This window comes from Nycticebus coucang, chromosome 11, assembly GCF_027406575.1.
Source record: "Nycticebus coucang isolate mNycCou1 chromosome 11, mNycCou1.pri, whole genome shotgun sequence".
NCBI classification, from domain to species: Eukaryota; Metazoa; Chordata; class Mammalia; order Primates; family Lorisidae; genus Nycticebus; species Nycticebus coucang.
Genome location: NC_069790.1, coordinates 127,843,826 through 127,856,229, shown reverse-complemented (window position 1 = coordinate 127,856,229; position 12,404 = coordinate 127,843,826). Strand labels below are relative to the sequence as shown.

At 41.3% G+C, this 12,404-nt stretch overlaps 1 protein-coding gene across 3 annotated transcripts in view; it reads left to right on the top strand.

Annotated features, from left to right (window-relative positions):
- Window positions 1–12,404, top strand: part of ESYT2 (extended synaptotagmin 2) — a 111,173-nt gene that overhangs the window by 35,863 nt on the left and 62,906 nt on the right. For all 3 annotated transcript variants that reach the window (XM_053608800.1, XM_053608801.1, XM_053608802.1), the window contains exons 2-4: window positions 6,193–6,234; window positions 7,038–7,172; window positions 10,031–10,107. In XM_053608800.1, the coding sequence (XP_053464775.1) occupies window positions 6,193–6,234; window positions 7,038–7,172; window positions 10,031–10,107 (254 nt within the window). The remainder of the gene's footprint in view (window positions 1–6,192; window positions 6,235–7,037; window positions 7,173–10,030; window positions 10,108–12,404) is intronic.

Below are 12,404 nucleotides of genomic sequence, written 5' to 3'. Positions count from 1 at the left end.
TTTGGCTTAATTTTTCTAAACAAAAGAATTTTGGTAGTATCAACAGCATGTTAGAATCTAAAACATGTCTTTGTTCTTTTAAAAGATAACCTTAAAAAGGTTTTTTTTTTTTTTCTGGGGTAGTACCAACTATAATAGAAACTTGAATAATCATGCAATGATTTTTTTTTAGTTCACAGAGGTAACATAAATAGTAAATGTTAAGTACTTGCTTTATAATTGGAACTGAAATGAAGTTTGGGTGTTTAAGTTGAAAGGTAAGACTTGAACCCAAATAATACATGTTCATGTATTACTGTGTGATATCATTTAGGAACATGTTTTCCATTATCCCTATGTATCCCAATCTTTCTCTGCAAAATTTTTGCTACCTTAAATTCTGTTTTATGCATATATTTATGAATAAAGATTAGTGAGTAATAGATTTTTTTTAATCTTTTAGGCACTTTTTATTCCCCCCCAAAAAAAATTGTCATTAAAATATAAACATCTCATTCTCTCAGAAAATTCTGTTTGCTCCGTTATTTGCATAGGAAATGACCACAATACAAAAATAAGAGGGAAAAAGAAGCAAAACAGCAACTGATTTATGCTTTTCATGTAGGTAGGTTTCCACATATAAACATTTTGAAGCCTCTTACAAAATTAGTTGCACCATTTGTCATCTATTTACAGGTTGAGAGCAACTTCTCTAACAAACAAAACTATAATTTATCAAGTTATGAAAATTGTTTTCTAAAAAAACTTACTATATTACCACAAAAATAAATAAAGATAAAAAATATAATGTACATGGCTTTACTCAAGCAAATCTTGTCTCCTGACAGTCACATCTCAGTGTGGGGAAGGTGGGGGTAGAGAGGTGTGTGTGCAGTTTTTTCACCGAGGCACCATCATTTTAAAGTGACAGTGTTTAGTAAACAAATGGTTTGGCAGGCACTGGGAGGAGGATGGATCATATGTCAAGATCTTACTTGATGTCTGGTAGTTTCTTTCTCAAAATTGGGTAATTCCTTGGAGGGGTACGCAGTGTACTTGGCAATTCAGAAATAGCCATTGAACAAATACATTTTTGTTTTTTTGTTTTGTTTTTTTAAAGAAATGAGTTGCCTATATTTGTTATTCAAAATTTTATAAATATGCAAATCAGCTTTATAGGTTTATTACAAGTTTTTTAGGATTCTTTTGGGGAAAAAAATCATAATTCTTTTGAAAACAACCATGAATACATTTACAGTTAGAATTTGTGGTGGTAAGATACCTCTTGACATTACCGAATTCATTTCTTTGGGGGGGGGGGGAATACTAATCATTCAAGTGAGTAACATTTTTAATGTAGTGAACAGAATTTAAGATTTGGCAAGAGATTTACTTTCTTTAAATTTGATATACAGTAGAATCTCCATAGCTAACCACCTCCTTAAGCTGACTTAATTTTCACAGACTGGACACGTACCACACGTATGTGTCAGTACAGCAGGCTCAGTTACTTACGGTGGCTGACTCCCACGTGTTGGTCAGTTTGTTATAGCCCCTTGGGTGGTCACTTACAGAGGTTCCACTGTATTCTCTTTCTCATTTTCTTTGGCACTTTGAAATTTTAGTCACTCATAGATTAAAACTTTAGAACTATTGGGTCGGCGCCAGTGGCTCAAAGGAGTAGGGCACCAGCCCCATATGCCTGAGGGGGTGGCTTCAAACCCAGCCCCCGTCAAAAACTGCAAAACAAACAAACAAAAACCACTTTAGAACTATTGAATGCCTTGTGATACTGCTACTAGGAGATGGCTTAATACTCAAACCCATCCTGTATGAACCCTAACCCTGCAAGCCGATTCACTTGGACTGATTGCTTGTTTGTGCAGGTGGCTCCTGTGTTAGTCCGGAACAGACCGAGCACTACTACCGTATTTTACATCATTTCTTTACTGAAAATGTGCATGTCAACCCATTGCCTATATAATAGAGTCAACGTGACCCCAACCCTGTACCTACACATAGCACTGGAATCGCTCATGGGCTGGTCACGACGGGGCTTTAAGCTTTATCACCTACTGTTCTGCCCATCTCCAAATGCAGCCACCAAATTATATGTCATTATTTTATCTTAGAATATTCTCTTTTCTTCTCCTGATATAAGACATAGGAAAAATCAAACTATTCTTCCTGTTCTCACATTCAACACAACACTTTACCTCAGGTCACCAAAATATGTGTGGTTTTTTTCCCTGTACAACAAGCAGTTCTTCAGTTCCATTTGGATGCTCCCTGCCTGGAGAGAGAGCAGCAGATCACACAAGCTGAGGGCTCAGTCCTACAAAACTGCCCTCCCCCCACTTCAGATGCCAATTTGAAAATAGTAGGTTGTTACCTGTGCTTCGACCAGTCAACTATAAATTGATATTCCCACAGCCCCTAACTAGATTTTGGTTAATTTGCTAGGATGGCTCATAGAATTCAGGGAAACATGTTTACTGGGTTATGTTACAAAGGACACAGATAAAGAGATAGACAGGTGAGGTCTGGGAGAAAGGTTGCAGGGCCCCTATCCATCTCCAGAAGCGGCACCCTCCAGGCACCTCCCTATGTTCGGCAACCTGAAAGTGCTAACCTTCTCCTTTGGGGTTTGGTGGAGGCCTGAGTAAGTAGCTCTGATTAATTAAATCACTGGCCATGGTGATCAGCTCATCCTTCAGCCCTTTTCCTCCCCAGAGGTAGGGTGAGACCAAAAGGTCCAATCTCTGATCATGGTGTTGGTTTCTCTGGCACCAGCCCCCATTCCAATGCTATATAAAAATAGTACTTCTATTAGAAACATCTTCTTGTTTTTATTGTTAGAAACATTTTCTTAATTTTATTCTTATTCTAATAGTAATTTAAAAAGTAATATATACTTCTCAAAAGGATTTTTTAAAGTATAGAAATATGTAGAAGCAAAGGTAAAAGCCTCATTTTTCTCATTACTAGTTTAATATATATTCCTGAAAACTCCTCTGTATATTTATAAACATGTATAAAAAAGTATATATTTATATATACAGGGTGTCCATAAAGTTCGTATGTAATTTAAATATTAAACTTGCATACAAACCTTATGGACACCTTGCATTGCATACAGTGTTTTGGCTTTTTTTTTGAGGCAGAGTCTCACTGTCACCCTAGGTAGAGTGCTGTGGCATCACAGCTCACAGCAACCTCAAACTTATGGGCTCAGGTGATTCTCTTGCCTCAGCTTCTAGAGTAGCTGGAACTACAGGTACCCAGCACAATGCCTGGCTAGTTTTTCTATTTTTAGTAGAGATGGGGTCTCACTCTCACTCATGCTGGTCTTGAACTCCTGGGCTCACGCAGTCTTTTCTCCTCAGGCTCCCAGACTGCTGGGATTACAGGTGTGACCCACCATGCCTGGCCTAGTATTTTTAAAAATATGTGGCCTCTATTAATAAGTTTTCATTGGCTGGAGAATATGACTGTATCTTACATCTCCAAACAGTAATAATTTCTTATAATTCGTGAAGACTTTAATAGAAAGTAGAAGTCCATTTGATGGCATTTGCAGGTAGGAATTTTGTGCTGTGTACTGACTGGAAAACACAGGAACTAATACGTAGGTGCCTGGGTGGTGGCCTGAGTCCTGGTTCTACGTGGTAGGAACTCTCTGATGCTGAGGAGGCAGGAGGGGGCTGCTTACAGGGCTGGTGATGGTGGGGTGGGTCTGACCCTGACACCCCTAGGGAGTCTTGGCATGTCGGGCACAGATTTCTGGAGAGCAGGAGGGGCTAGACTGAAACAATGTCCTGTCAGTGGCAGAAAGGAGGAAGCAGGAAGAAGGTAGGTGAATAGAGAACACATTTGTGTGTTAGGAGCCTGATCATTTTGGTTGAATTCACAGGAGTGTGACAAAAGTGAGAATTGTGAACCAGAGAAAATGTGATTAGAGGTCAGTCTTTGAAGAGCAAGCTGAGGAAGTTGAACTAGTTGGTAAACAAGAAGTGTGTAAGATAAACTGAAATGAGATTCCTTTGTTCTAGAGTGATTGTTCTGGTTGCTAAATTTAGTGCAGTTGGGAAGCCAGGCAAAGGAGGTGTCCCAGAGACAGGTGTGGGCAGTTGCGACATCACAGAAGGGGCTGGTATGGCCCATGTTCAGGTGGAGCCCACGGCCTGTCTTGTGGGCTCTGGTGCTCACTCGGAAACTACAAAGGAAGGAGCACATCTGTTATGAAGGCGTTCTGGCTGCTCCCAAGTGGAACATGTTCCCTCTTTGCCTTTTGTCCTCTCTGTTGCCACCAGCAGGTGGGTGGGTTCAAGGGAGGGGCAGAAAGGGCGACAGTGTCACCATAAGTTGCTGCTTAAGAGGGGCTGCAGCTTGCCACGTGGACAGTCCGCCATCAGACAGCTGGGCCCTGGTCTGCTCTGCTCTACTGTGGAGTAATGGCCGGACACACACTGCAGGTGACTTGTACATACTCACTCCCGTGGCCTCATTGGGTGGCCTTATTGGGTGGCCTTGGGGAATGCAGCCCCTGAGGACCCCATTTCCACTCTGGTCCACAGTGTCATGAGCTCACCCTCTAGATGTCAGCTCCCCTAATCTTTGGCTTCTTGATTATTGACTTTCCCAGCTGTAAGCCTGTTCCTGAATTCTGGAAAGTTGCTATCTCTTCGGTGTTTTCCCAGAACAGATTCAGGCTAACTGAATCTTGGGACAGATGCACTTAGTCCACCTCATGGTTGAAATAGACATAGTGCCTTATGCCTGTGGACGTGGGAGACAGTGGGGCCTGCTCAGCATGGAGAGCAGTGGCTGTGAGGGTCCCAACCCTGGTGCCTCTGGGACCAGGGCCTTGCTGCTGGACCCATCCTCAGTTGTCTATTCTCACATTATCTCGTAACACTCATCCTCGTGACACCATCTTCTGCCCAGCCCCTTGAAGAGCCATCCTCTAACTGGTGTGGCTCCCCCCAGGCTAGAGCATGAGGTGTTTCATTGGCTCAGTTCCTTCTGTTACTTGGGAACGTAAGCTGTGGTAGTTCAAGACATCAGCACATTTCTCCATCCATATCCTGGTCACCTGCTTGTGGCCTTTCGTACATCTAAACAAAAACTTGGTGTGAAAGCATAGCATGGACCATATGTTGTTCCTTCTTTGAAAACTCCCCATCTGTGGCCCAAACAGCTTTTGGCTTCCTCTGCAAGGATGTTTTATCTTAGCTGCAATAGCAGAGTCAACATTTTTCTAAGTAGTTTTGTTTTTATTTTTTGTTTTTTGCCTCTGCACACACATCTCCAGTATTCAGGCCCTGCCCCGAGAGCTGCGGTAGTGGCGTCGCTCATCAGGAGAGGGTGGGAACGGAGGTACCTCCTGGGAGGGGCTCCACATAGAACAGGTCTGCCCTCTGGTTTGGACCCAAAGAGGAAAGCAGATGGAAAGGGTGAATGTCTCCTCCTCTTCTCTTAAAAAGAGAGTGTCTTGCTGTGGCCCAGGCTAGCAAGTAGTGGCTGCTTGCAGGGACAATCCTAATTCATTCCTGGGAAGAGGGGTCCTCATGCCTCCGCCTCCCGAGTACCTGGGACTGTGGCACCAGCACACCCCACCTGGGAGGGGTCAACTTTGGAAGCCCTGAGGGTGGATTTCTAGAATGTAAGGGTGACAATACTAATGACAGGTTAGAGAAATGATTCTTTTACAAAGTAAGAGGTCAGGTTTGTATACTCCGAACGTTCCTTAGAGCAGTGATGTAGAGCAGGCTCTCATGGTGCTTGTTGAGATTCAGCTTTTCTGCCCCAAAGTGTTCTCAGAATGTAAAGAGCCAGCAAGTTTCAGTTTCCCTTCTTGGAGACCAGTTTTCAGAGCTTTTAGAGCAGGCGTCCTCAAACTGCGGCCCGCGGGCCACATGAAGCAGTGTGAATTGTATTTGTTCCCATTTTGTTTTTTACTTCAAAATAAGATATGTGCAGTGTGCATAGGAATTTGTTCATAGGTTTTTTTTTTCTTTTTTTTAACTATAGTCCGGCCCTCCAACGGTCTGAGGGACAGTGAATTGGCCCCCTGTTTATAAAGTTTGAGGATGCCTGCTTTAGAGCAAAGCAATGTCATGTAAATGCAGGTATACAGTGAGAGTACCCACCTGACGTTCTATTACACTCTGTCCAGAGCCAGGAAGTCATGTGTGTGCATTTTTCTCCTAGGTTCATTTTCCAGACACTGAAAGAGCAGAATGGCTAAATAAGGTAAGATTAGAATATCCCAAATACCAACTATCAGTGGGAGTTAAAGGATGAGACACCATCTTCCATATTTGGGAATTTGGACATTGGCAACGACGGAGCTTGCTCAGCCTTCAGTGGTTTGGCTCCTGCTCCCCAAAGAGCTCAGTCATGCGCAGTGTGTACTTTCTCTTTGACCTGAGAACAGTGTGGGTGTGCTCATGTTTTTTGTTTCTGGCCATGTGTCTTTCCAGAACGGCCAGAGCTCAGGTCTATTTTATAATAATCAAAGTGAAAATTTTGGAAATATTATGAAGAATCCAATAACTCCCACGAAACCTAGTAATTGATAACATTTTTCTTGAAAGAAGGTTATGTTTTAGAGCAGCCTCCTTTGGGCTAGATCTCTTGTACCTCTATGTTGTATTTGTCCTTGGGGCTGTGTAGTGAGCACTAATGCAGGTGCTGATCACCTTACAGCACTGGAAGTCAGTCTAGCATTAAAACAATGGCAGGTGCTCATTATTTATGCAATTTAGGAAGGTTTTCTGCAAGTTGAAACCTAAGGACTTTTAGCAATCGTTGAATGTGCTGACATGCTTAAAAAGAATATTTAAGCAGAATAATCTAATTTCTGCAACATATTGACTATCACTAGTTTGTTGTAATAAATTTTTAAATTTAGATTATGTTGATTTTATATAACAAGATTCTTCACCTTTATTTTTTAAAACTAAAATACAAGAGCATAATTTTTATGATACTTAAGTATATGTAGTATAATGTGTATAACATTTTGTTTAACATGAGTTCTTTTTCCTTTCCAGACTGTAAAACACATGTGGCCTTTTATTTGCCAATTTATAGAGAAGTTATTCCGAGAAACCATAGAACCTGCAGTGCGGGGAGCCAACACCCACCTCAGCACCTTTAATTTCACAAAGATCGACATGGGTCAGCAGGTAGATTTCTTCTTAAGTGTCTTTACTTGTGTACACAGTAGTAACTGCTTACAAAATATGAGAAAATATTTATTTTATAAACAACTTCAAATTATGTTCTAACTGGTGTGCCTGCCGTGCTGCCCCGGCTGTGCCCCACCTGCGTCTCCTCCTACTACCTCTTGGGCCACTCAGCCTGGACCTCATGGCTTCTCCTTAATACTCACCTTACCTTCTAGTATATGTCTTTCTACCCTAGGGTTTTCTGTCAGAATTATATTTTTCAGAAGTACTAATTTTGAGCAGTCTGTTCTGTTAAGGAGTTTGATATGTGAATTCATGCTAAAGGTACCAGTAATTGACAAGTTCAATGTGTTTACCCCTTTTAAGATGTTTAAAAAAAGAACAAATGCTACTGAGGATTCCAGAGCTGGGATTGTAGGCATCACGTTAATTACATAGTGAAAGGAAAGGTGAATTTTGTTATCGGAATTATAAAAAAAGGAAAGCTACTTCCTAATACCATTTCTAATGAAAGTCTCAAGATTATTTTTAAGCTAGTTGGTTGGTAAGTCTTCTTTTTAATTTTTTTTTTTTGAGCCAGTGTTTAAATAATTAGCAACAGTCCAAAATGATGTACTTTAGATGCCTAATAAAAATTCAGAACCTGATGAGTACTTTTAAATGTAAAACTCAGGTATGTTTGTGCCAGGGCAGTCAGACAGCATGCAGGTGTCACCATGGGGTGTGGTCCAGGGCTGCAGTGGGTGGGGCTGAGGGAGTGTCTGGGGCAGGGCTGTGTGCATTTGTCATGTGTTGGGGGTGTTGGTGTCCGTCTCAGGCTCCCCAGGCTGACATTCACCTTTCCCCATCAAAGCTGATTTTCTGTGTGTAGGGAATGCTCTTTTTGTAGGCATTTATTACAGCCCCAACATCTCTAGTGCAGGCTCATGTGTGGTTCTTACCTATGTGTGCTGGCCCTTTTTCTTCTTAACTTGGAGGTCTCCAAATACATAACATGCCTGAGGCATGGCCATCCTGTTTGGGTGTCCTCATGCCTGTGCAGAATGCCTGTGTCACACTGTGAACCTTCCATAACCTGAAATGATAAGCACAAGTGGGAAAAAACACAATTGTAAGTTAAAATCCTGTATAGATGCAAGTTAAAATTACAAATACAGTAATAAATAAATAGTATAAAGCAGGGGTTGCAAACGTTTTCTGTAAATGGCCAAACAGTAAACGTTTTAACTTTGACGTCACCCAAAGTCTGGGTGGCAAATTTCTCCTGCTCTCCCTCCCTTCTTCACAGCCCTGTAAGAAGGTAAAAACCATCTGAACTCTAGGGCTGTACAGAAACAGGCCACATAACAGAGCCTAATGGCTCACACCTGTAATAGTCTAGCACTTTGGGAGGCTGAGGCAAGTGGATCACTTGACCTCAGGAATTTGAGACCAGCCTAAGCAAGAGACCCTATCACCACTAAAAATAGAAAAACTAATAAATAAAAAAAACCCAGAAACAGGCCACAGGCCATATTTAGCCTGCAGGCCATCATTTGTTGTCTCTGAATATAAGGTGTGCTCGTGTTTGTGGGTGTTGAAAGTTCTGTCCCCTCCTAGGTTCATTTTAAGATAACTTAATTGTTGTCATGTTCTGTTTACTACACACACTAAGAAGATGCTTGGAGAATGGTGAGACTTGAGGGGAGTGCTGATTCCTAAAGACAGCTGTGGCGTCAGATCCCCTGTACTGATACCCTATCGGCCTCAGGGCTACAGCAAACCCACTGTCTGGTCAAAGGGACCGCTGGGCTTGCAAGACACTGGGCTGGTCCAGCCCCGCAGGCAGCTAGGTCCTCCTGCCTGCAGGTCCGTGTCTCTCACTAGGCAACACTCTGTCATCTGGAGTGAAGTTAGTCTCTTCATCTGAGGTGCCGTTTAAGTAGCAGGAAGGGGATTGTCATTGAATGCAAACCTTAAATTGAGTCACAGCTTTGTTGTTGGCACGGTGAGCTGGCTGTGCTGCTCATTGACCCTCCAGTCTCTGTGTGTCTTGGCTGCTGTCAGGAAGGGAAAGCCTGGGAGCCTGGGGTGGGGGGAAGTGTGGAGACTCAGGCAAAGGCTCAGTGCTAATTCTACAGCTAGTTTAGAGGTGAGGCTTTAGGACAGTCAGGTGTGTCCAAGTGAGCAATGGTGCTCTGAAGGGTGTTTCTTCATCGTAATATTCAGTGCTGAAATGTGATGTTGAGAGCTACTTAGAGGGAATCCCAAAGTGATACATGAGAAAGGTTTTGAATTGATGTTATAACCAGCCCCTTGAAGTATGTTTGTTATAATCTGTCTCAGTTTCTACATTTACCTGTCATATATTCAAAATTCAAGATTGGTATTATGTTTGCAGCTTATAGTTCTTATTTACTCCTAATCCCATTTTGTAAAAATCTTGGATGAAGAAATCACAAGACATACAGGAAAGACAGCAGGAAGTTATTTTTGAACATTAGTAAGGATGGCACAGAGGGAAAGCACCAGTGGAACTGGAAGAGATGAGGGTGTGGGGCTGGGAAGGGGAGCAGGAACATTGGTCCTTGTGCGGCAGCAGAATCTGCTATTCTCAGAGCACTTACCATGGCCCGGCAGGTTCTTCACGATTATGCCAGTTGACTCCCAGTAACCTCATGAGACAGAAACCGTTACTGCCCACATCTCACAGTGAGAGAACTGAGCAACAGAGGTTAAGTAACCTGCAGAAAATCAAGCAGCAAGTATGAAAGCAGAATTTCGATTCCACTGCATTCTGAAACTTAGCTATGTTACAAGGTTGGGTGGTTTGTTTAACCTACGTGTATTTTAAAGTAAGCTATTTCTTGTTTCAGCCCCTCAGGATCAATGGTGTTAAGGTGTATACTGAAAATGTAGACAAGAGGCAAATTATTCTGGACCTTCAGATTAGGTAAGTTTTAATGTGTATTTATGTGTCATGGCTAATGATCTCAGTGTCACTCAGCTGTGCCCATGAGGTGGAGGTGTGTGATGAGCATGCCTCTTACCTCCTGTTCGTTGGAATCTGACTAGACTCTGGTTGGAAATCTAAGTGTTACTTGCCGTCTGGGTCTCAGTTTGTAATAGCCAATTGCCACTCATAAAACATGTTAAATAAAAGAAATTGAAGACACTACTTTTGTGAACATCGGTACAAAAAATCCTCAGGAAGTACTACCAAACCAAATTCAGCAGCAAATTAAAATAATTATACACCATGACCAAGTGAAATTTATTCCTGGAATGCAAGGATGGTCCAGCATTAGAAAATCAATCTACGTGATATACCGTATTAACAGGAGGAAGGAGAAAAGCCCACATGATTATTTCAGTTGATGCAAAAAAAGACATTTAACAAAATTCTGTACTGTTTGATGATAAAAACATTCAACAAACTAGAAATAGAAGGAAACTACCTCAACATAATAAAAGCCATATATGAAAAGCCCACAACAAACATCATACTTGATGGTAAAAGACTGAAAGCTTTTCCTCTAAGATCAGAAACTAAGCAAAGATATTTCCTTTCATCACTTCTATTCAACATATTATTGGAAGTTTAGCTAGGACAGTTGGGAAAGAAAAAGAAATAAAAGATACCCAAATTGGAAAGTGATCTGTTTACAGATGATACGATCTTATATGTAGCAAACCCTAAAGATTCTACAAAGAGAAACCTGTTGGAACGAGTAAATGACTTCAACATAGTAGCAGAATACAAAGTCCATACACAAAAATCAGTTTAGTTGCATTATAGCTAACAATGAAGAATTCAAAAAGAAAATTAAGAGAAAAAAGTTTCATTTATAGTAAAATCAAAAAGAATAAAATACTTAGGGATAAACTTGACTAAGGAAATAAAAGACTTGTGCACTGCAAACTACAAAACATTGCTGAAGGAATTAAAGAAAACACAATTAAATGTAAAGATAACACACATTCATTTATTAGAAAATTTAATATTGTTAAGTGTCAGTACCACCAAAAACAAGCTACAGATTTAGTGCAATTGCTAAAATTCCAAACCTGATAAAGGATCATTAACCAGAAAAGATAGAAAATTTCTGAAACTTCAGCAACAAGTGGGCAAAGGACTTGCATAGACATTTCTTCAGACAAGATATGCAAATGGCCAGAAAGCACCTGAAAAGATGCGGAATGTCACTAGCCTTGCACTGGGAAAATGCAAATCTAGACAATAAAGAAATACCAGCTCACATCACTACCAAAAAAAAGTAAAACAGGTGTTAGTGAGGGTGCAAATGGGAACCCTGTGTACTGTTGGTGGGAATATAAAATGGCGTAGGCCCTGTGGAAAACATTTTGGCAGTTCCTCAAAACATTAAGAATAAAATTACCATATGATCCAACTATTCTATTTCTATTGTAGATAACCAAAAGTGTTAAAAACAGGACCTTGAGCAGATATTTATTCTGTTCAAGAATACCCATGTTTAGGGGAGGGAGGGAAGCTGGAAAAAAAGAGAATATTCATATTCCTTACAGAAGCTAAAAAGTGAAGCATCTCAAGTGTTGGCAGGCAGTTGAGTGGACAAGCGTGTATGTGTACATAGTATTTAGCCTTAAAAAAGAAGGGAATCCTGCCACATGCTACCACATGGGTCGACCTGGAGGACAGGATGCTAAGTGAAGTAAGCCATACAGAAAAGGACTGTCTGATTCACTAATGTGAGGATCTTAGAGCAGTGAGCCAGAGACCAAAGCAGATAGGAGCAGGGAAATGGGGGTTAGGGTTTAATTGAACAGAGCTTTAGTTATGAAAGATGGAAAAAGTTCTGATGATGGATGGTGGCGATGATTGCACAACGTCGTGGATGTATTTAATACCACAGAGTTCCACACTTAAAACTGGTTAAGATGGGCCAGGCATGGTGACTCATACCTGTAATCTCAGCACTCTGGGAAGCCGAAGCAGGAAGATCACTTGAGGCCAGGAGTTTGGGACCAGCCTGAGCAAGACTCTGACTCCACAAGAAAAATTAACCAGGTGTGGTGGCAGGGTCTGCAGTCCCAGCTGACCAGTAGACAGAGGCAGGAGGATCACTTGAGTGTGGGAATTTGATGTTGCAGTAGCTGTGATGGCACCAGTGCACTCTAGGCTGGGTGACAGAGGGGGAGACTCTTGTCTCAAAAAAAAAAAAAATTAAGGTGATAAATGTTATGTGACATGTATTTTTATACAATTTT